This window comes from Nansenia antarctica (genome assembly GCF_963989245.1).
Source record: "Nansenia antarctica genome assembly, chromosome: 13".
NCBI lineage: Eukaryota > Metazoa > Chordata > Actinopteri > Argentiniformes > Microstomatidae > Nansenia > Nansenia antarctica.
Window position 1 is genome coordinate 21,073,616 of NC_137683.1, and position 25,426 is coordinate 21,099,041.

A 25,426-nucleotide genomic window follows, 5' to 3' on the forward strand; every position below is an offset into this window, starting at 1 on the left:
GGAGGAGAGGGTGAGTAAAGGGAGGGGGAAACGGCGTATGCTTGTATACAACAACCCCTGATTTCCATTTTTTTCCCCAACTCGTAATGTATTTAATTCAAGTGAAACGTAATCATGACGTGTCGTGTCATTAATCTCCTCGCCGCCTCTCCCGTAAGTACATTGAGTCTTACTTCTTTCATCATAAAATATCTAGTTCATTTACAAAATAATATAGCTTTTAGGTTTTACATGTGCACTTTTGGATAGGATGGTATGGAACTGCGGCGTGTTTGCCCTCCACTAAAAACATCAAAAAAATTGTTACATTTATCGCGATTGGATTGTTGTTGCCTTCATGAACAACAAATATCCGACGACGACTTTTTGGGGGGGGGGGCAAATCCGGGTAATAGCCCCATAGTTCCAGTGATTGAACGCCGCTGATTTTTTTATTTCGCGTATTTATTTTTTGTTTTTACACCTTGCAGTTTTGATGTGTTGTAAGAGTGAGTGCATTGTCGCCCTGATTGGCGGGTCGCCGGAGCCTATAGCCCCCCATGTCTGGCGGTGGGTAGTGTTGTGCATGCATGCACGTATGTAACCAACATCCACACTTCAGCACTTTGGTGTGTGTCATGTATGAAGCAGCCGGTGGATGTATGTGCGCGCGTGGCCGACCGTCTGCATGCGATAAGCCCTGTGCGGTGACATGACAAAAGTGACACGGAATGTTCAACATAGAACAGAATAGTTCTACAATCTAGATTATAGAACTCGGGCCTGAAACACTTGCAATACCAGATTACCTGATAGGTTATTGTCGTACAGTGTGTCCGCTATAAATGACTTTGTGTGCGTTTAAAGTGCGTGGAAACTGGAAAGTCCCCTAAAGAGAACGCCATGGCAACTTTGTTTTAAGTTTTATGAAATGTATTGCTTGCTATGAAGTATTCGAATTGCTGTGCGCTATCTCTCTATACATCCATGTATGCATGACTTTAATTCAGAACATCTTTTCGAACCGTGATCGGGTAAGGTAGCCACAATCCCCAGCAACATGTTATTAAAAAAAAAAAAAGTTGCATTATAAAGGAAGATTAGTTGATGTGCATCCTGAACGCTGCTGCACGTTTGATCGCTTTACGTTTGATCTCCCGAGGACATAAGCCTCGTCAATGTTGAGCGTAGGCTGCATATTTGTTCTGTGATTTACCAAGCTGTGCTACGTGAGTAAATTCGAGGTTAGAAGCGATTATCTTGACTAATGATGTTGTTCGAGACCCTTTGGCATACCTACGGCATTGTTGTTAAAGGTTACCCGGTTTAACCTGATATCGGCTATGTATGCGCGCAGAAACCCTTAACTGAACTAACATCTTTACCACGCCGATCACCAGACTCCTACAACCCGGTAGACTTGTCCTAACGTCACCTCTTCCGACCGTACGAGCTTCGCTTACAGCCACCTCTCTTTCAGGCAACAGTGATTTCGTAAGAAAGTAGCAAGTTAATGTGCATACAACAATCGTATCTGGTACTGGTACTTTCAAAGCGCAAGTTGTTCCATCCGGTAACATAAGTTACTGGGTTTATTTTCTCCAGTTTACGTCCTTTTGGATTATAATGCGATAAAGTCTATCTAGTTTTCGGGGGGTGATGGAGGAGAGATTGGCAGTGAAATTCAAGATGAAATCCATGATGGCACTTTTCTCGTCCTCCCTCCTCACACACACTCACACACACACTCATGTCTTTCCCCCTCCCTTAATCTTTTGTTATAGAAAAATTTAGGAACAAAATGGAGCAGGGGAGAGCGATAGATAGATGACACAGTCAGAAACACGAGCGTGACTCCCGGGCTGAGATAAAAAACCAAACGTATTAAACGTTCATGAAGATGATTTTTAATCGTTTTATTTTTTTTTGTTAGAAGCTAAACGTTCGTTGAGATCAGCCCGTTGATCAGGGTTAATCTCGGTTTTTTGGACGTTTCACGCGCGCACGCGCATTGTTTGTTGATAGTTATTTATTTCATTAATGTGGCTTTTTAATTGAGATGGCCGCGAGAGAGAAGAGGGGGGAAAGAGCGACTGAAAATGGTTGCACGTTATTGACGCACATCAGACGGGCTCAGGGAGGAAATTCCTCTTGAGATAAGAAGCAGACGTGTCATCTCAGTTGACCACAGACACTCCCGTCGCGTTTTAAAGTCACATAGGAATATGTTTTAGGCATTATTGAATGTCACCTTTTTTATTGCCATTCTCTTAATTTCTCACTTGAACTGTGTCCTCTTAGGATCAGTATAAACCCAACGTGTTGTAATGAAAGGTAACTTAAACATCAAGCCCTTTTGCCCTCCTTTCTGACATTGTCTCATCATACAGGTTGTGATTTTGATACAGTTTGTGAAAGTCAAACTCTGGATATATAACCGTTGCCTTAGCACATACAAGTGCTCTCATATTTCTTTAATCCTCCGATACTTTCTCTAAAAGCCAGCATTTATGAATAGAAGTCTGTCAAAAGATACTGTTATTAATGTACAACACGTGGGCTTGGATTAAGAGGAGAGCTAATCATTTTCATAATTAACATTTTCCTGTGTCGTGTTCTTTTCTCCCCCGTAATGCATTGCATCTCCTTACTCACAGCACTTGAAGAGTGCACACACTCATCCAGGTGGCTGTCTTAAGGAGCTTGGCACACATATACACACACACACACACACACACACACACACACACACCAATCAAGCCACTGATTGATTTAATTGGGTCGTTAAGACTCAGTGGGACGGGCACCTGCACAGCCCCAGCTAGGGAGAACCGCATTGTGACATTTTAAGACACTGAGCTGCTGAGCTGTCGGAGCGGTTCCGGAGCGTACTGTTAACGTAGCACACTACCTTACTATTGCAATCACCCCCCCCCCCCCCCATAACACCTTTGTCAGCCAGTCCAACAGTCTACTGTAGAGACACAACTCCAAACATAGTCTAGACGCAATGTCTATGAACAGTACAGCATGTTGTGTTACAGTACATAGTTGTATTGTAAAGCAGGATTCGGGGGGTCGGGGGGGGGGTTGTAACTGGTGAAATGACCACGGCGCTGAAGCTGTGTCTCGTCTGCGTCTCGTCTCAGGTGGGCGGAGTAGCGGTAATAGAGGTGTGTCCACGACAACGAGAAGGTCAAGTGGCATCAGGTGCAATGAACAATTCTGACCTTGAGAAAACAGCACTAATATTTCAGACACACCCCCCCCCCCAGCGCCACCGGCAGCACCCCTCACCAGTCTACCTCGTTTATGCTAAGACTGTTTTCTTTACGTCGTTAAAATATAGCCCAATGTCCATGTTCAACATGACCAGAAACTGACCCGGGGCGACGGTGGCTCAGGAGGTAGAGCAGGGCGTCTAACGATAATAATAATATCATATATGCCATTTAGCTGATGCTTTTATCCAAAGCGACTTACATTGCAGTGAGTGCATACATGTCAGTATGGTTTCAGTATGGTCCCAGCGGGAATCGAACCCACAACCTAAGCGTTGTTAGCGCCATGCTCTACCAACTGAGACACAGAGGACCACCTAATGATCGCAAGGTCGGCGGTTCAATCCCTGGCTCCTCCTGTCCACATGTCGAGATGTCCTTGGGCAAGACACCCCAAACTGCTCCCAATGAGCGGGCCGGCACCTTGCATGGTAGCTTGCCGCCATTGGCGTGTGAATGGGTGAATGAGAGGCCATTGTAAAGCGCTTTGGAATAAGGCGCTATATAAGTGCAGTCCATTTACCATTACCATTTACCAGTAACTGAATGTAGTGTAACACAGGAGGTGATGAATACAGCAAAACAGTACACTGACTGAGTCAATGCTGTACTCTGAGACAACAGCGATATTATAAATAGCTATACTATTACGTTTCCTTACCAGCAAACAGAGATGTCTGACCATGACCTTTTGTAGAATGAACTAGAAGCCACACACACACACACAAAGCTCCGCCAGGTACCTTAATGAAACAAACAGCATATCGATTCGATGAGGATCTTCGTCGGGTCGTGTCCTGAAGAAGATCCTTGTCCGATCGAAATGTTGTTTGTTTCATTAAGGTACGTGGCGGAGCTTTGTGTGTGTGTGTGTGTGTGGGCTGTAGTTCATTCTACACTGACTTTCCTCACACTCCACTGAAGGATGTGTGTTTTGACCATACTTGACTACTGATCAAGGCCTTTGAGAGAGGTCAGATCAGGACCTTTGACCTGACTGATAACAGTCAGGTCAAAGATATACTGATAACAGATATACAGTATCTATTCAGGATATTTGAACTTACTGATAACAGATATATCTATTCAGGATCTTTGACCTTACTGATAACAGATATATCTATTCAGGATCTTTGACCTTACTGATAACATATATATATCTATTCAGGATCTTTGACCTGGCTGATAACAGCTGTCTTAGATTAGGGCCTTTGACTTGACTGATAACAGCTGCCTTAGATTATGACTTTAGATCTTATTGATACCTATTCAGGACCTTTGACCTCACTGATAACAGATAACAGGAGGAAGGAACATCCTTCCTTCCTTCCTTCCTTCCCTCCATTGCTTCCCTCCCTTCCTTCCCTGCATTCCTTTCTTCTATCCTTCCTTCCTCTCCCTTCCTTGAGGCAATCATTGATCCAGCATGACTGGATAGGTGAAAGCAAGAGCTCTACTGCTTTGCTTTCACAGATCAAGTCACTTTAGATCAGTGATTACTGTACAGGAGAGGCAGAACCTTACCTCAAGAGGCAGAAAAGGGGGAGTAACTTTTTTCAAAGTCGTCGAACAAGACCCATGAGCAATATAGGAGAGATTACTGAGGGTGGAATCCTAACTCGAGATCTGTGCGCATAACTGGAATCATTGCGCCTCATGTCCTATTGATGTCAATGCAAGATTTACGTTGATGTCTTAAGAGACACTCGCAGATCTTGAGTTAGGACCTAACAGTCAAAACACACAGAAAAAGGTCAAGACAGGCCTCTATACTGTAGTCACTCATGAGTAAGTGGTCAAATTGACCAATAAATGTTTCTGTAGACATCTGTTGAACATTCAGGAGCGTACTGAGTTACTGTTAGCTGACCACTGTCCTATTGCTTTGACGAATCAAATCTTATTGTTAGATTATTGAATTCTTGTGGGAGGGAGGGAGGGAAGGGAGGGAGGGAGGGGAGGGAGGGAGGGAAGGGAGGAAGGAAAGGAAGGAAGAAAGGAAGGAAGGTCGGACAAGTCTGCGGACTGACCTCCCAGTCACACACAGACTAGCCTTGCGTAGCCTTACCTCCAGGTCACGTTGTTCTCACACCTGGAGAATTTTAGATCAGCCGAGATCAAAATAACCCTAGATTTTCCTTCAGTGACGTTGATGGAATACCCCCCTGGTATGGAAGAGAACCTGAAGGAAAGATTGAATTCTGTTGTTTTTTTGCAGCTAGGTATCCAAGCAAGCAAGGTATTTGTTTGGTTTGATGTGTCGTGAGGCGTCGCTCATTGAAAACAGGTTTCCACCCTGTCGTATCTCCTTTCAGTGAAGGATTTCCCCAGGCTTTCTGAGCGAGGAGGAGCCTAGTCACAACGAGGTTAGACACAGACAGACAAGATGATTATTGTATCAATGGTCAGAAGTCAGGGCCTCTGCTTGGTTGAGGCCTGGGATACTTAAGCTGCGTGCACACCAGGCCATTGCGTTGCACCGGAAGTCATTCATCGTCTTGTTTATTACTCCACTTGAGTAGTGTTCCAGTTAGGCCTACTGAATCCCCGCCCCCCTTGATTCGTGATTCGCTAATTGGCCTATGTTTATGGTTATTCATGTCGAGATTTGAATATTGTAAACAGTGTCCCTCTCAGAATCAGAATTCTTTTTATTGACAAGTATATTCGCATATACATGAAATGTAATCCTGTGCCCCTCTGTAGCTCAGTCTGTAGGGCTAACAACGCTTAGGTTGTGGGTTTGATTCCTGCTGGGACTATATATACTGAATTCCTGAATTGGTTAAGGTTGGGGTTGAGGTTAGGGTTGGGGTTAAGGGTTAGGTTAAGTTTAAGGGTTTGGTTAAGGTTAGGTTTGTGGTTAAGATTAGGGTTGGGGTTGGGTCAGGATAAGGTTAGGGTTGGGATTAAGAGTTAGGTTAAGGTTAGGATTAAGGGTTTGGTTAAGGTTAAGGTTAGGGTCAGTTGTAGGTTTTGACATAGTCAGTTGTTTGAATGACTGTTGGTCATGAAGGTCCCCTTTATCTCACCAGACTGAGCATAGGCCTTGGTCTACTACTGTAGTTCTTTCAACTATGTAGGTACCGTAGGACTTTGAGCGAGAGACAGACACACTCATATCACACTCAGACCTAGAATGGATCTGTTGCATTCTATAGACACTCTGATCATTCCGATGTACAGTGCTGTGAAAAAGTATTTGCCCCCTTCCCAATTTCGTCTGTTTTTGCATGTTTGTCATACTTAAATGTTTCAGATCATCAAACCAATTTTAATATTACACAAAGATAACCTGAGTAAACATAAAATGCTGTTTTTAAAATGATGATTTCATGTATTAAGGGAAAAATGCTATCCAACCCTACCTGGCCCTATGTGAACAAGTAATTGCCCCCCCTTAACAACCAACCAATTAAACTTGAATTTGTTTGAAAGCTGAGTTCAATTTCACAAGCCACACCCAGGTCTGATTACTGCCAGACCTGTTCAATCTAGAAATCTCTTAAATAGAACCTGTCTGACCAAGTGAAGTAGAAAAGATTATCTAAAAGATCTTAAAAAGCAGCACATGATGCCTCGTTCCAAAGAAATTGAAGAACAGATGAGAAACAAAGTCATTGACATCTATCAGTCTGGAAAGGGTTAGAAAGCAATTTCTAAAGCTTTGGGACTCCAGCGAACCACAGTGAGAGCCATTATCTACAAATGGAGAAAATATGGAACAGTGGTGAACCTTCCCAGGAGTGCCCGGCCTCCCAAAATTACTCCAAGAGCGACGACGACTCATCCAGGAGGTCAGAAAAGAACCCAGACAAACATCTAAAGAACTGCAGGCCTCACTTGCCTCAGCTAAGGTCAGTGTACATGATTCCACAATAAGAAAGAGACTGGGCAAAAATGGCATCCATGGGAGAGTACCAAGGCGAACACGACTGCTGAGCAAAAAGAACACAAAGGCTTGTCTCAGATTTGCCAAAAAACAGCTTGATTACCCCCCAAAATGTTATATATTCTGTGGACTGACGAGTCAAAAGTGGAACTTTTTGGAAGGTGTGGGTCCCGTTACATTTGGCGTAAACCTAACACAGCATTCCATAATAAAAACATCATACCAACAGTCAAACATGGAGGTGGTAGTGTGATGGTCTGGGGCTCCTTCAGGACCTGGACGGCTTGTCATAATTGATGGAATCATGAATTCTGCTCTCTACCAGAAAATCCGGAAGGAGAATGTCCGGCCATCAGTTTGTGACCTCAAGCTCAAGCGCCACCAGCAATGGCTCAATAAAAAACTAAATGAAGGTTTTGGAGTGGCCTAGTCAAAGTCCAGACTTAAATCTGATTGAGATGTTGTGGTATGACCTTAAACAGGCAGTTCATGCTCGAAGACCCTCCAATGTGGCTGAATTAAAACAATTCTGCAAAGAAGAGTGGGCCAAAATTCCTCCACAGCGATGTGAAAGACTCATTGCCAGTTATCACAAACGTTTGCTTGCAGTTGTGGCCGCTAAGGGTGGCCCAACCAGTTATTAGGTTTAGGGGGCAATTACTTTTTCACATGGGTGATATATGTTTTGAATAACTCTTTGACTTCAATAAATGGAATGATCATTTAAAAACTCTACATTAACATTTAAGTGTGACAACATGCAAAAACAGACGAAATTGGGAAGGGGGGCAAATACTTTTTCACAGCACTGTAACCATCCACATGCATCCACAGGAGCTTCACCGCCAGGTTACATGCCTACACAAACTGCATCCTTCATTACCACATCTGCTGGCTGGCTGTTCAGGTAGTAGAACAGCTGATGGGAGGAAGGTTCGAGGACAGGAGAGGTGAGGGCTCCTCCCCTCACCTCCTCCCCTCGTACCTTCCTCCCATCAGCTCAAAGAGGAAAGGGGAGGGGAGGGTAGGGGTGAGAGGAGAGGTAAGGGGAGGGAAGAAGAGAGGAGAGGAAAGGGGATGGGTGAGGGAAGAAGAGAGGAGAGGAGACAGTACAGCATGAAAGCTCTTAGAGAACAGCTGAAGGGAGTAAAGTGAGAGGGGGGTAGAAGGGAGAAGAGAGAGAGAGGAGAGGAAGGGGAGAGGAGAGGAGAGGAGAGGAGAGGAAGGGGAGAGGAAAAGAGAAGAGAGGCCAGAGGAATGGTGAGGTGACGAGAGGAGTGGTTACGTAAGGTAAGGTCACATAAGGTAAGGTAAAGTAAACCAGGTTACATATAATAACAGTCCACGGGACAGAGAAGGGAAACAGCCCTCCATCCCAAAGTAGCAAATAAAGAGGGAAGCAGGAATGAAAGAGTGCGAGCCAGATAAAGTTGGAGTGAGTGAGGAAGGGGGTTCAGGGAAAGGTGAAGAACAGGAAATGAATCCCGTCTGTGGGGAAAGTTGCCGCGTGACCACGCGATAAAAACCACAGGCCCTGAATTATACCATACCACACAGAGAGAACACACACTCACTCTCTTACACACACACACACACACACACGCACACATGCAGACATACTCTCTCTTTAACCACACTGGCCCACCCTCTCTCTCTCTCCCCCCCCACACACACACACACTTAAACCACACAGCCACAGGGCCTCACACACACTTTCTCATGCACAGAGCCTCTCTCTTACACACACACACACACACAAAACACACTCAATACATATCTATAATTCTCTCATTCTCAAAACACCTTTAAGCAGCAAAGACACACAGACACTTACACATACCTCACTGACTCTAACATACCTCAGGCCCTTACAGTCAATGTAGGCCAAAACACACACACACACACACACACACGCACACACCACAGCTACTCACATATACCCAACTACTCACACATATCCAAAGGCCATAACAAACATTCAACACTGTCATACAGCCTCTTGTCATCACTCTCATATCCACAGAAGAGCAGGATTTCAGCTGTCTTCAGTGTTGATGAGCCCACACGCGATACCCTTAAAACATTAGACGCACACACACACACACACACACACACACACACATACACACACACACACACACACCCTAATATGGAGAATCTTCTTTGCCGTGTGCTAACTTGTCTGAACTGAGTCCTCACAACCACACATATATAGGCCTACTTTGTGGTTACATTTATTAATACATTCTTGTACGATAGCATCTAGACACTGACAAACACACACGCACCGCATACTGAACATGCTGTACCCACACGCGTGCCAGTCACACAAACTGCATGTACACATACATGGCTCCCTGACCCCCACATTTTACATTTACATTTTTGACATTTAGCAGATATGTCATCGCAAGAAAAGTAATATCTGCTCGGGCCAAGGGCTATTGGCAGTCATAGTGCTAGAAGAAGATTATTATTTAATTTCTTTTGTCTTTGTTAATATACAGTAGAGAAACTGAACAGGGGGATGGGGAGATTTCAGGAGGGACAGTTAAGGTTGATAGTCATGTACTGTATGTACTGTTTACTACTGTTATTAGAAGAATCGATTTTGTCTTTGTGATTATTTCAATATTTCAATGCTTTACATTAAGTTGCTCTTTACCGTGAAGAGTTCAGGCGTTAATAAAGACCTCTGTATGAGTGAGGCATTGTTGTTATTACAGAAGGGGAGTCGTGAATATTCGTGAATCTGGTCCTCTGTGCCTCAGTTGGTAGAGCATGGTGCTAACAACGCCTAGGTTGTGGGTTCGATTCCTGCTGGGACCATATATACTGAAATATATCCACTCATTGCAATGTATGTCACTTTGGATAAAAGCATCAGCTAAATGACATACATATATATATATATATATATATATATAGGCTATATATGACTCTGGAATCTCTATTCCATTTGAGCAGCAATTACGTGAATACAATGTAATAACATGTGACTAGCGTGTCGTCATTAGGGTAATAACAGTGTAACAACACACGTGAGTGTTTCATTAGTCACGCGTGTGAGAGAGAGAGAGAGAAAGAGGGGGTGGGGGTAAGGTCTGGGTGTACTACTGTTAAGCTTGGGCCTGTTTTAGCGGAGATGGAAGTATCTATTTAATGTCTGCTGATTCGCTGATCCGGAGGGGGGACATCTGATTGAGAATGCATTCTTCTCCTCCGGATGAATTGTAGCTGTGTTGAAAACTATTTGTACTATTTGCTCGTGTTAGTTTTTTCACCACCTCCCTCCCTCTTCCTCTATCCATCCATCCATTCCCCCCCCTCCCCTCCCCCACCGTCTAGCACCTTATCTCTCTCTCTATCTATCCAAATTTGGAAAAGCTTTATTGGCATGACAGGGCTGGTCGGACACGGCCGCCGCTGTCAGGGTGGAACAATGTGGCGTGATGGTGATATTCATATGATAATACCATCAGACGAGAGCCTCCGTCGCCGCGGTTACACCGCCTGTACAACAAAACCACACAGGCGATCTGGACCGCAGGGTTTTTATTATTAGAAAATTGCAAATGACATTGAATCTTTTTTTTATTATTATTATTTATTTTGTATTATTATTCAGATGTCTCTCTCTCTCTCTCTTACACTCTTTCAATCTCTCTCTTCCTCTGCCACCCTGTCTGTCTGTCTGTCTGTTCCCCTCTCTCTGTCTCTCTCTCTCTCTCTCTCTCTCTCTCTCTCTCTCTCTTCTCTCTCACACACACAGACACACAGACACAGACACACACACACACACACACACACACACACACACACACACACAACGACACACACACTGTCTGTCTCTCTCTTCTCTCTTCCCTTCCCTTCCTTCTCTCTTTTCTCTCTTCGCCATGTTGGCAGGCCCCAATCTACCAGCTGATATCAGCATTCCCTGGCACTCTGCCAACTGGCACCACTGCAGGAGAGAAAGAGAGAGGGAGAGAGAGAGAGAATGAAAGAAAATGAGTGAATAATAGAGGGAGGAGGGAGCGAGAGAGAGAGAATGAGAGGGGGATGGGAGGAGTATGAATCAGGGAGGGAAAGGAGAGAAAGAAAGAAAGAAAGAAAGAAGGAAAGAAACACAGGGAGGAAAGAAAATAATGGTGGATTAAGAAAGGAGGAGAAAGAAGGAAGGAAGAGAGAGAGGGAGAGAGGGAAAGAGAAAGAGAGGGAGAGAGAGAGAGAGTGATTGATCGTGTGTGATATCCCAGTGAGTCATAGCTGAGCTAAAATGTCAACTGGCTACATGAGAATCTCTTTGTGATCCAGGCGCGCTGACACAGACACACTCACACAAACACATATGTGCTAACACAAATATGCATACACACACCTGCACACTCACAGATGGTCCATTGTTTCCCTGTAATGATTGATGACCTTTTTTGCGTTTGGGGAGTGTCTTTATTCCTTCTCTACTTCATGAAACGAAACAAAAACAACAGCATCTACGTATGTGGTGTCTGTACTGAATGTTGTTATTGTTGCTATTGTTGTTGTTGTTGTTGTTGTTATTGTACACTCTAGCCTTATGTTAAGATAGACCTTCGATTGCTAGACCGGATATACTGTACTCAGATGTGTGTGTGTGTGTGTGTCTGTGTGTGTGTGTGTGTGTGTGACTGTGTGTGTGTGTGTGTGTGTGTGTGTCTGTGTGTCTGTGTGTGTCGTGTGTGTGTGTGTGTGTGTGTGTGTAAGCTCATTCTTGATTAAGCTGCTACTGTATGTGTGCACAGGAAGGGTGTGTGGGGAAGTCAAAACATCTCGCGCCCATCCTGTTTGGGACAGTCTGTGTCCTGTGGTGCCCTTAACACACACACACACACACACACACACACACACACACACTGTCCATATGCACAAACAGCATACGCCATGCACTGCAAAACCTCAAACAGGTGCACAGACTGTGAAACAACATGTATTCAAATGTGTACACAAGTAGTCACACAGCAGAGCTGATTCAGTTTCAATTCATTCAACTCAGGGGATGAATTGCAAGCCTATTCATGAGTAACCCTCAAATTCACTGAATTCAAACTCAGTTAACTCCAACCATGAAATCCACCTCCTCACCGGCAGTCAGTTTTTAAATGTGATTTTTAGGAGCACAATGAACATGGATATGTGATGTGACGAATTGACACAATGTTGATTTGTGTTTCTCTTAGAGGACCAAAGGAGGTGGCCATCAAGGAAGCGTGTCCCCTCGCTGCCAAGACACTGAAGCATGGCCTACCTGTCCACACACTACTGGTGAGTTACTCACACACACACACACACACACACACACACACACACACACACAGTGAGTTACTACTAGCTTACAGGGCGGCTGTGGCTCAGGAAGTAGAGTCGGTGTCTAATGATCGCAAGGTCTGCGATTTGGCGGCTCGATCCCCGTCTGGCCACGTGTCGAGGTCTCCTTGGGCAAGACACTGAACCCCAAATTGCTCCCAATGAGCGGCGGCACGTTGCGTGGTAGTTGCATGGTAGCTTGCCGCCATGTGTGTGTGTGAATGGGTGAATGAGAGCCCATTGTAAAGCGCTTTGGAATAAGGCGCTATATAAGTGCAGTCCATTTACCATTCACTAGGGAGTCACTGCTACCTAACATAGCAGGTGAGTTCTCTCATACCTTAAAAAGAGGGAATGAGGTGCTTGACTCATTCACTCTTCTTTATTTTAAAGTAATTTTTTCTGAGTGGGGCAGTCCCACTCATATTTTATCTTTTTAATGACAGATATAGTATAGATTATGACAGGAAGGATGGGTGAGAGAGAGGGAAGGGATGACATGCAGGACATGTCCGCGGCTGGAATCGAACCGGGAAACCCTGCGGTACACTGCGCTTAATCCACTACGCCACCTAAGCGCCCCACATGTAACTTGTCTTTAGGGTGCAGGGTCAAATCAAATCATAGTGTAAAGTAAGCGTCCACCATGTAACCACAGGGTTCCCAGTTTGATTCCGGCCGCGGACACATCCTGCATGTCATCCCTTCTCTCTCTCTCACCCATCCTTCCTGTCAAAATCTGTACTGTCTCTATCAAAAAAAGAAGTGTATTCATCATAATGCACAGGATACAGATGTAAATGTTATAATGACGTGCTTCTCACGAGCTACCGCTCAACAGTGCAGTAAAATCAAAGATAATGAATCAAATAAAAACGACAGCGACAATAGGGTCAGAGGGAGAGAACCAATAAAGAAAAGGGTAACCTGTCCTCAGTAGAGAGCCTGTGGTCATTTGAATACGTACTCACAGCAGCAGTTTATGTACCAAACATAGTAGTACAGAACCCTCTCACTCCTCTACAGCTCTCCTGAAACTCTGACGTTCTGTATTATGACCATAACTAGACCATAACCCAGAGTTTTTACCTTACCAGAAAGCACTCACTTATACCAAGCTGGGATCAGGAAAATGTATATTTAGGGCCCTAAACCTGAATCTACTCTCCCTTTCCCCTGCATAATAACAACTTCACCTAACAATTTTCTCTCTCTCTTTCTCTCTCTCTCTTTCTCTCTCTCTCTTTCTCTCTCTCTCTCTCTCTCTCTCTCTCTCTCTCTGTCTCTCTCTCTCTGTCTCTCTCTTTCTCTCTCTCTCTCTCTGTCTCTCTCTCTCTCTCTCTCTGTCTCTCTCTCTCTCTCTGTCTCTCTCTCTCTCTCTCTGTCTCTCTCTCTCTCTCTTTCTCTCTCTCTCTCTCTCTCTTTCTCTCTCTCACAGATAATGGATTCTCCTCCCGAGTGTGTGTTGGCCCTCTCCTGTGATCTGCCCCAGTCTCCCCCTACACTGCCCTCCCTGGACCACAGCCCCCAGGCCTCCCCTCACACCCAGCTCTCCCCTCCCCACAGCCCCCTGGCCCTGCTGGCCCCCAGTCCCCAGCTGCCCGCCCACCACAGCCCAGACACCGAGCCTTACTTCCCCCTCTCCCCCTTCCCCCTCCACAACGACAACCACCTCCACCATGAAGACGACGATGACGAGGAGGAGGAGGAGGAGGAGGACGACGACGAAGAAGAGTTGTCCGTCCCTCCTTCACCCACCCCGGCCGTGGCTCTCTTCCCAGGGGGTGTGGAGGTGGGGTGCAGCCCCTCTCCGGAGAGCTCGCCCCCAGCCACGCCTTCGGCCCCTCTCCCTGGGTTCGGAGCCCTGGAGCTGGCCCTCTCCTCCGGGCAGAGCGCCACCTGCAGTGACGAGCTGGACCTGCAGCTCTTCCACAAGGACGGGGTGTCCGGGGCCGTGACGGGGGGGACGGGGGGAGCCGCGGGGGGGGGCACCGCTCTCAGGTTCCCCTGCCAGGTGTGCGGAAAGAGATTCCGTTTTCAAAGCATCCTGTCCCTCCACGCCCGGGCCCACAGTCTGGACCGGGACCGCCGGGCTGCGGCTCAGCACCGGACCGCCGGTACCGGGTCGGCGCCGCACTTCAAGGCCCGCCAGAACCACCAGAACAAGGACATCGTCAGCCAGAACCACAGCCAGCACCACCTCCTCCAGAGCCCGCTGCCTCCTCCAGGGCCCCTCACCCAGACCCAGGAGCCGCCGGGGCCGGAGGACGGACCCCTGCAGAAGGACCATCAGAACCAGCCCTTCCTGTTGGACGAGAGCACACCGCTGACCCCTCCGCTGACCGAGGAGGTGTCCCTGATGTCCCCGTACTCCTCGGCGGGTCCCACTCCCCTGCCGGAGGAGGCCGCCCCGGCCGCCGTGGCCACGCCCGTGTTCCGCTGCCACGCCTGCAAGGGGAAATTCCGCACGGCCTCGGAGCTGGCGCGCCACGTCCGCATCCTCCACAACCCCTACAAGTGCACCCTGTGCCCTTTCTCGGCCAGCCAAGAGGAGCGCCTGGCCTCCCACCTCCAGGAGAGCCACCCCTCCCTGCCCCCCGCCGAGCCCGCCCTGCCCCCCTACACCCCCAGGCCCCCCCCTGTCGTCGTCGTCGTGGCGGTGGCCACCCCGGACACCCCCGTGCCCACCCCGACCCCGACCCCGACGGCCACCCCCACCCCCACCCCGCCGAACGCTCCCCCCATGCCGGCGTTCAAGTGCGAGACGTGCGGCCAGCGCTTCACCCAGTCGTGGTTCCTCAAGGGCCACATGCGCAAGCACAAGGACTCCCTGGACCACAAGTGCCAGGTGTGCGGCCGCGGCTTCAAGGAGCCCTGGTTCCTCAAGAACCACATGAAGGTGCACCTCAACAAGCTGGGCCTCAAGGCCGGCCTGGGGGGCCTGGGGGGCCTGGCGATGGCCGGGGGAGGGGACCAGGCCAAAGGCTCTGCCAGCAACCAGGGCCTCAACGCACTCTACTCCAGCCTCCTGCTGGCTCGCGGCGGAGGAGGAGGAGGAGGAAGAGGAGGACGCGGAAGAGCGGATAGAGACAGCGGAGGCGGCGGCTTAGGCTCCAGTAAATCTGCCATCTTGGGCTACCTGGGGTTGCCTAACGACGGGGGCGGTGCCAGCTGTATGGAGAGACTCCAAGCTGTGGCCCAGGTGGCGGAGATGGGGAACGGTGGAGGAGGAAGAGGAGGAGGAGAGGCAGCAGCGGCGGCGGCGGCGGCAGACGGAGGAGACCAGACGGTCATGTGGCAGCTAGTGGCTCGTAGCCTCATAGCCGCCCAGCAAGCCCAGCAAGCCCAGCAGCAGCAGCGCCAGAGGGCCCACCAGAGGCAGCAGCAGCAGCAGCAGCAGCAGCCGAGGGCCTCCTCGCGGAGCTCCGTGGTGGGGGAGGCAGAGCAGGTCAGGGCCTACCTGGGGGGTCTGGACCCCAGGGACGAGCCCCCCTCCTCCGCGGCCCCCTGGGAGTGTCCCGACTGCGGGAAGCTGTTCAGGAGCCTCCAGCAGGTGGTGGCCCACGCCCGCGTCCACGTCCAGAGGCCCCAGAGAGGGCACCCACCGCGCGGGGCGGAGGAGGACGGAGGGGGAGGGAGTCGGAGGGGTGAGGGAGGACGGGGAGGAGTGGGAGGAGGAGGAGGAGGAGGAGGAGGCGGGGTGGGAGGAGGAGGAGGAGGAGCGGGGGGAGGAGGAGGGCGGAGAGGAAGCAGTGGGGAACCACGGCAGGACTCAGCGGCCCACAGTGGAGCTCCGCATCAGCCGGCAGCTGGAGGGTTCCACTCCGTCATCTCGTCCTTCCAAGGTAAGGTCAGGCTGGATACACTACGTCCTCTCTAAAGCGTCCCTGTAAAACACCCAAGTTTGGTTGTTTTCCATTGTCCTAAGATACTTCCAAGCTAACTTTCCTATAGTCAAGACTATAATAGCTTTCTTTACCTTTCATTTATTTTCCTACCCCCCCCTCTCTCTCTCTCTCTCTCTCCATCCCTCCCTCCCTCTCTCTCTCTCTCTCTCTCTCTCTCTCTCTCTCTCTCTCTCTCTCTCTCTCTCTCTCTCTCTCTCTCTCTCCCCCCCCCACCCCTCCCCCCCAGGAGAGAACGGTCTTTCCGGAGGGTCCTCCGGATCGTCAGGGCCATCCAGGGAGCGTGTGCGCGGGACAGGGGTGAAAGACTGTCCCTATTGCGGTAAAGCTTTCCGCTCCTCACATCACCTCAAAGTGCATCTGAGAGTTCACACAGGTGAGCCTGCCACTAGCCCCCATCACACCCAATCTATTGAGACAGCAGTGGGGAGGCTGGTAGAGGTAGAAAATCGGAGGACGGGCCCATTGTAATGGATGGCACGGAATGAGGAATGGCGTTTAATACCCTTCAGCTTTCCATCTTTCCGCCTCCACCAGCCTCCCCTGTAAAACAGATATAATCTAGGCTTGCATGCCAGACTTATACTACATGCAAACGTCACCGCGCACTATATACTTGTGATGACTGACTTCTGATTTCTGGTTAGAGACATACCAGGACTCAAATTGACATGGATTAATGATCCTATTAAGATAAATATATTCTTTAGATCATACTTAGTACCTAGTACCTCATCAATGATCATGTTGAACAGATGTTGCCTATCTGAAGACGATGGGAGTATAAACCTATTCAGCGCCACTCTCCTTATCGTGTCAATCAGCATCCGTGATGGAATACTGCCATCTTCCTGTTGGGATATGCAACTACATGGTCATGTAAAACGCAGTCTATTATATCTAGTAAAACAGTCTATTATGTCTAGTAAAACAGTCTATTATATCTAGTAAAACAGTCTATTATATCTAGTAAAACAGTCTATTATATCTAGTAAAACAGTCTATCTAGTAAAACAGTCTATTATATCTAGTAAAACAGTCTATTATATCTAGTAAAACAGTCGATTATATTTAGTAAAACAGTCTATTATATCTAGTAAAACAGTCTGTTATGTCTAGTAAAACAGTCTGTTATGTCTAGTAAAACAGTCTATTATATCTAGTAAAACAGTCTATATGTCTAGTAAAACAGTCTATTATGTCTAGTAAAACAGTCTATCTAGTAAAACAGTCTATTATGTCTAGTAAAACAGTCTATTATGTCTAGTAAAACAGTCTATTATATCTAGTAAAACAGTCTATATGTCTAGTAAAACAGTCTATTATGTCTAGTAAAACAGTCTATTATTAGCGTGGTTGAACTTTTTGGCAGCAATTGTTGAGTTGTTCACTCTCAGGACTTTTTAAACTGTTCAAAATATCCCAAATAATGTCAGATAGCTTACACTTACCTGTGACTTCATGTCATCATTAGACTTGCTGCTGAAAACTGTCAGTGTTTTCTTCTTAGAAAAGATAGTATGTATGCAGTTAGAATCTGTTGACAGGCCTAGATGGTTGTGCTTTAAGGAGCAAGCACATCAAAAGACGAAGCTTAATAATAAACACATATTTGTAACTAGCAATTTGATGATTTATTACATGAAAAATAACTGTGAAATTAAGTACAAGTCAATTGATATCTAAGAGTGGTTATTTTGGTCTATTTTGGTGCCAGTCAACACTTCGCCGCTCTTAGAATTCTAGGTCTGTTTTAGAAGCAAAGTGTCCAGAAAAATATTTGTCGTTCCCCTTATTCAACTCAAAAGTACCGACCACACTTTCAATTGGTTTTCAAACTATGACTCAAATAAGAGCCAACCCCTGTCTTATTGTCACCCCGGTTGTGGAAATTTGATAGCTGCAAATTTAAGGGCTGAAAAAAAATTGTTTTACGTTGACCTCAATGGCCAGCTCCAGAATTAATATTCCTCAAGCCAAATTTTATATGAGTGTCTTCGTCAATGTCTTGTCTATGACAAACTAAAAATTGCATTTGGGACATTTGTTTTTATTTGTGTAAATAGTCACTAAATATAACGAGCCCACTTTCTTGACTTATACAACTAACACACACTACTAAATTATAACACTGGGAATTTGCTTTTTTAATGAGAAATGTGGGTGGCTCTGAAAAGAGCCATTCGTTTGCGTTCAAAATCAAAGAAACTCGCTGAGCCCCATCTGAACGTTTTGGAGGAACAAACCATTTCCTCTGGGACTTAGATGCACCCCATCACTGCTAAACAGATCTGAATATAATGTGTGCCTCAGATTCTCATGTCTCATACTACCCCCACCCCTGCGTGTGAAGTATGCACCTATGCCAGCGTTTAGGAATCATTAAAAAACTAATACCAGTTCAAGACTAACTAATGGCCATATTGATATAATTTACCATGGTATCAACGCTTTCACTCGGAATTCCTCCGGAAGATTTAAAAAAAATGCTTTTTGTTGTGTTAACGGTTTTCAGGTACTTGTTGAAGCTGATATGGCCACTGGTATTTGAAGTCTGTTAATCTTACTGTATATATCTCTATATAAATTGATCTATATTATCGAAATGACTGAACAGTTGAATAACAAAAAACGTTGTATTGAAAATGTATTGAAATTTAAATCATTATTTTAAGGATAGAAACGGTCGTTTTACAGTGAGTTTGAGATTTATATTAGTTTTTTTATGCAAATACTATTTTTAAATACCAAAATATATATTTAAATCTTATTTCCCAGAAATCGTCAACATGGGTTTGACCTGCCTACTATGTTATGTCTAGTAAAACAGTCTGTTATGTCTAGTAAAGCAGAGCATTAACTGATATAGTCTTAGTAAGAGTAGTATGTATTACCTATAACCTTGGTAACCAACCTCTCTTTATCCCCTGTGTTTAGGTGAGAGACCGTACAAATGCCCCCACTGTGACTACGCAGGCACCCAGTCAGGCTCTCTGAAGTACCATCTCCAGAGGCACCACAGGGAGCAGAGGAATGCCATGGGGGCCTCCTCCAGCGCCTCCTCCCCCAGCCTCACCCCCACCCTGGGGCCTGGGGTGCCGCGGGGCGAGGGCATGGCCAAGCAGCGCCGGCCCCAGGCCCTGTCCCATGGCTCGGCCGCCCGAGGCCCAACCGAGAGCCCCTCCTCCAGGCACAGCCAGCCCTGGCTGCTTGGTCTCCCGGAACAGAGGGAGCCTAGCAAGTCCCTGGGGGCCCTGAGGGAAGGGGACCTGGAGAGTCAGTACCGTTACCTCTCAGGGGTGATGGGGGCTCTCTACCAGGGGGGGATGGAGGGCGGATGGACGGGGACCGGGGAGTCGCCCCCCCAGACAAAGGTCGCCAAAGTGTCCCGTCGCAAACCCCTCACCACAAGCCGGATGGTCCCGACCAATGGGCGCAGCAAGGGGGGGTCCGTGCCACGGGGGTCCCAGGAGGGGGGGTTGGAATCTGTCCCGTTGGATCTGTCCCGCCGCCCCTCCCCTGGGCTCGGGGGACTGGAGGAGGACGGAGTGATGGGAGGCGGTGGCGGAGGCGGAGGAGGAGGAGGAGGACCAGGAACAGAAGTCACCTTAAACCAGTGCCTCTTCTGTCCCTTCCGCACCTCCTCAGCAGAGCTGATGGCTATGCACCTCCAGGTCAACCACACCAGCAAGTCCAGGCGTAAGAGAGGAGCCCCCAACACCACTGGAGATGGCCCCCAGAGGCCTCCCCAGCCCCAGCCCCGGCCGGAGCCCGACCCCCTGGCCCTGTGGAGGTATCTGAGTGAGGCTGAGGACCGGGCCCCCCTGGAGGAGTGGGCCTCCACTCAGGCTGAGAGGACTGAGACCCTGAACGGCCTGGTTCCGGAGGAGGGGGACGTGGAGGGGGGCGTCTACAACCACCACAACCAGCAGCAGCAGCAGCAGCACCACCGCCAGGCCTCCGACCGTCCCTCCACACCCAGGAGTATGAGAGGCAGTAGGGACCAGGAGAGCAGAGCAGAGGAGGAGGAAGAGGCGGAGGAGGAGGAGGAGGAGGAAGAAGAGGAGGAAGAAGAAGAGGAAGAGGAGGAGGATTTGGAAGCGGAGAGCAGCAGTCCAGGGTATTCCCCAAGGGAACAGGGGAGGAGGATGTCCCTGTCCCTGTCGCCAGTCCTGGGGTCCGACCTCCTGACCAGAGAGAAAGAGGGTGTCATGGGGGACTAAGACCTGATAAACAACATCCCCCGGAGAGAGATGGGGAAGAGGGTTCAACTAGACTGATGGAAGTAGGGAGGCCAAACGGGCTAAAGTCAAGTTCATATCTATCCCCCTTGCTCTCACAGTCCATGTTATGTTTTTACTAAGGCCCCTCACCGTTGGTTTTTTAGGACCTCCGACTAAAGATAGGTCCATCGAGACAGTAACGTGAACATTTCTCGACCATCAAAGGAACCCTTGCATTCTCTGTTATTGTCGTGGTTTTTTTTCTATGTTCACGTCCCGAAAGTTCAGTCCTCTGGCTTTTGTCCTCCCAAATCCTCTCTGTATAAACAAATCGGTGTGTGGATCAAATTTCTCTGCAGGACTTTCTCTTGAGGCCTTCTCTGTACTCCTGTGTGTGTTCATTCCATCTCCTACCAAGAGGGCTATTGTAATGACTGACAGGGATGGTCCTCTTGCTGCTGTGTGCTGAGTCTTACCTTAACATGGGGAGCAAAAGAACTGTGATCGACTGACACTCCAGATGAAAATAAAAAAAATACAGGCTTTATCAGACCTATATGAATAGATATTATTAATAGGTATTAATGTTTGAGAATAATACTGCTAAGAGTAATGTTTATTAGTGAAATCTCAGCTGTGAATGAAAGGATGAAATCCTCTAGCAGGAAGAGGCAGAGAACCCCCCTCAGACACTTCCTCGTGTCGACATCCAGATAGGATCACACTCCTGACGCTCTGTCACTCAGAAGGTCAACCGGCGGTCATATCAGAAGCACTGATCGTTGGAACCCCAACGGTTCGGTGACCGGCCGCCACCAACTCAACTAAGCTATCCAGCGTTGTAATCTACAGCATCGACGGCAACGACGACGGGGGGCAACCTTTTTATGATACAGCCGATGCTCATGACGATGACAACCCCTTACCACTGCCTGTTCAGTCCCAGATGCGTGCCGTCTCCGACGTGTGTTTTTTTTCTCTTCTGTTAGTGCCTGTCTATGTGTCTTGTGAAGGGAGCCCCGGTCGCTGCGGTCTCTGGGCTCTGTATAGGACAAGATATCTGAATATATAAAGATAACAGATAAAAAGTATATATGGTTCTAGAGTATTGCGTGAATAGAAAGCTGTGGTAGTGATGATGATGATGATGATGATGATGACGACGCAGCACTGCTAGTGCGGTTGTCATGGACCCAGTTAGAGACGTCACACACACAGCGTCTCTCTCTCTCTCTCTCTCTCTCTCTCTCTCTCTCTCTCTCTGTGTCTTCTGTCAGTGGAAAAAAAGCAATTTAGTGAGGAAATATTAAGAGGAAATATACATAATGAAACAGGAAGGAAAAGGTCAAGTGAAAAGGGAGGTCAAAGGTCAAAGGTCCGTGTTTACAGCAGAAATGCCAGTGCGTCCGGTTCAGTAGTCGTGGGCCACAGAGATCCTACATACGTACGTACGTTCGTACGTTCGTCGACCGGGAACAGGAACGGGAACAGGACAACTAAGCAGGACTCTGTTCGGACACATGATGACGACCAGGAGAGCATCCTGAACACAATCAGCTGACACGTTTGGTCAGGTGACTCCAAGACTCCACGGTTGTGTCACTCTTACTTCTCACTCCTTTATAAAAAAAAAAGAGAAAAAAAAAAAGAAAAGAAAACGTGGGGGAAGAAAAACGAATGACGAGAGGAGAGGAATGTTGTCGTCCCCCCACCAACCCGGAACGGGATTTTAAACCAAGAAACAAACTGTACTCTTGGGTATGCCGTCTTTTAGATGAGTAGATTTCTTTCTTTCTTTTTTTTCAAAAAAGAAAAAAAAAAGACAAGAATGGTAAAAGAGTAATTATTAAAAACACTAACAAATTCATAGACATCCCAGTAGAATATGTGTAGCTTTTGTAAAGACAAGAAAGAGAAGAAAAAAAAGAGTAAAAAATACTTTTTATGTTTATTTTCATTTCAAGGAGAGAAGCTTACGGAGGGGAAAAAAAACGTATGTTATATTGGTAATAATGATTATAATGGTTTTGAGATAAGACTAGCTGGAATGTCTATAAAGAGCACTGTGCAAGGTTTATGATTTCCCAAAGTAGTATTTTATTATTTTTACTTTATTGATAGACCAAACCTTTTTTAATGAGAATTGAGTCACTTTCTGTTGTTCAGAGTGTAAAGCTGCCGTTTCAATCCACTCGCCCCAATCAATGAATCAACCAAACAATCAATCGATCAATCGATCGATCAATCAATCAATCAATCAATAATCCAATCTAAGCATTGTTAATTTTGAGAAAGTGCTCGGAGGAGACTGAAGTTTGAATCGCAACACATCATTGATTGAATATCAATCTACTGTCATAAAATGCTAAATTTGCATCAACCACGGTATTGATTTAGCAGATCACATGTAGCATGTTCTGCTAACAGTGAATGTGCAAATATCATCACATCACATTCACAAAAAAAGCCTTCTTCCTGATTGTAAACATTATCAAAACATGATTGGATTGAATCATAGAACAGTCTTCTATCCTCCCAGCCCATTGGTTGATGGGTTGCCTGTGATTGGGACCGCCGCCTTACTTTCGTTAAATGTGCATAAATGTGTGTTTTTGTTTCTCTTAGAGCACCTTATGAGTTTAGCTGTCCCTAAGTGGTGTTCCGTAACGACTACTGTCAATGCCACCGTGCCTTCTGTTTCAAAGCACTTCCTGGAAGATTTTGTAAGCTCACCAAAAGCACTTAGCCTACATCACATCACATCACACCACCACTCTCTCTCTCTCTCTCTCTCTCTCTCTCTCTCTCTCTCTCTCTCTCTCTCTCTCTCTCTCTCTCTCACTCCCCCCTCTCTCTCTCACTCTGTTCCCCCTGTCTTCCACACTTCCTGGCTGTCCACACCACCTCTCTTCCCCCAAATCACCAACTTTCTCTCCCTCTCTCTCTCTCCCCCCCCCCCCTCTGTATTTTGCCACATCTTCCCATGGGGTGAGCAGTGTTTTAACTTTGACTCATAGTTTTAGCCCTTTGTACTCTGTTAAGCCTCTTGGAGGTACTACTGTATTTCTAGCATAGCTAGGGGCTTGTGACTTCCCCCAACCTAAGGCTTTCTGGACCACTTAAGTAGGCATGTATAGCCCCAGGGTAGACAACTCTGGTTCCAAGTAACCCTTGGTAAACCAAAGCCCATGTTGGTGCCAAAACCTGTCCGGTGGGACATTAAACACAGGTATCCATGACACTGTCTTCAATGGAAAATGATGGTTCATGGTATAAAATGAAAATATTTGATACATTCATTACATTTCATATTTCCCTTCTGTATGCGTTTGTCTGTCTCTCTGTCTGTCCTTCTCTCTCTCTCATTCAACCACCCCCCCCTCCATAACCTCCTTAGCCCCCCCCCCCCGTAACCTGTCACTGTCCCCCCTACCTGTCCCCTCCATAACCTCTTTCTCTCTCTTTCTCTTATCTCTCTCTCTTTCTATCTCCCCTCCATAACCCCTCTCTCTCTTTCTCTCCCTTTCTATCTCTCTCTCTCTTTCTACCCACCCATAACCTCTCTCTCTACCCCCCACCCGTAACCTCTCTCTGTCTAACGCCACTTGAAGGTGACTTGTGTACTATCTGGTATTGAGGCCTTTTTATTAGACGTTTATTTCAATTTGTGTAATGTCTGTTTGATGCCTACGAGATGGAAATAATGCTCTTCTTCTTATGATTATTATGATTATTATTGTTTTGGCATTATGGAGAAAAAAAAAATAAGAAAAATGTGTCGTTGAATGTTGTACAGATAGCACTAGAGACATTGTGTTTTTAAAAGAGAGCACAAACCTACGCACTGGTCCCGCCCACTCCTCCCATTGGTAGATATGACAAAAGTGGCGTACCAATCACCATCAGCTCGAGAAATAAGAATGAAGTTGCCCCTTCTAGACACTGGTCAGTTCTGTGTGTATCCTCTTAGGTCAAGGTTGAGGAAGGACAGACAATCGCACCAATAACAAAGCTTATATTTGTGCCAACTGACGACATTCAAACTTCTCTCCTTATCTATAATGAAATGTCCCTACACTTGACAAACACATTATATAAAGTGAATATACATCATAATTGTTACATTTTAACCATTTAGCAGACACTTTTATCCAAAGTGACTTACAATTAGAGTTTACAAGGACAGTCTCCGTGGAGTAATTTAGGCCCAATGCCTTACTCAAGGACACACTAGTGGTGGTGTTCCCTGGTGGGATTTGAACACATGACCTTCTGATCACCAGGTCAACTCACCAGTCCACCACTATCCACTTGTAATTATCCAATTGTAAAAACTAACTTGCACACACATAATATGCGTAATCATTTGAATGCCACAGGCGACATCAAGTCCTTAATATATTGCACTGAAGACAAAGGGACCCCCTAATCCATACATGGGTTGGAACAGGGACCCCCTATTCCAGACCAGGGTTGGAGATGCCTGCCATCACCCTAATAAATTGAGTTTGGGTGGAGAGGGAGGGGAAGGGGGCAAGGTCATCTGAACCTCGATCTATGGTAAAGGACAACTTCTACTCATCATCTTCTACCCTTTAGTGATTGTTGGAGAGGTGCAGGGGCGTGCTGGGTTTGGGGTCTTGTGTAGTTGACTGCCATTGCAGTGAGGGAAAAATGATCTAACATAGTAGTGACTAATATGAATTTGTGGACAGATTAAAAAAAAAAAAAAAAAAAAACACATTAGAGATAAATGAATAAACTCAAACAAAAAGACGGTTTGAAGATTTCTTTCTTTGT

At 46.7% G+C, this 25,426-nt stretch overlaps 1 protein-coding gene across 1 annotated transcript; it reads left to right on the top strand.

Annotated features, from left to right (window-relative positions):
- Nucleotides 1–114: 114 nt before the first annotated feature.
- Nucleotides 115–20,626, top strand: znf219 (zinc finger protein 219; the record flags this gene model as incomplete). Its single annotated transcript, XM_080544092.1, has 5 exons — nucleotides 115–153; nucleotides 13,937–16,111; nucleotides 16,181–16,343; nucleotides 16,633–16,779; nucleotides 19,341–20,626. 5 exons carry the CDS (start codon nucleotides 115–117, stop codon nucleotides 20,624–20,626), a joined length of 3,810 nt encoding a protein of 1,269 aa, XP_080400218.1.
- Nucleotides 20,627–25,426: the final 4,800 nt, after the last annotated feature.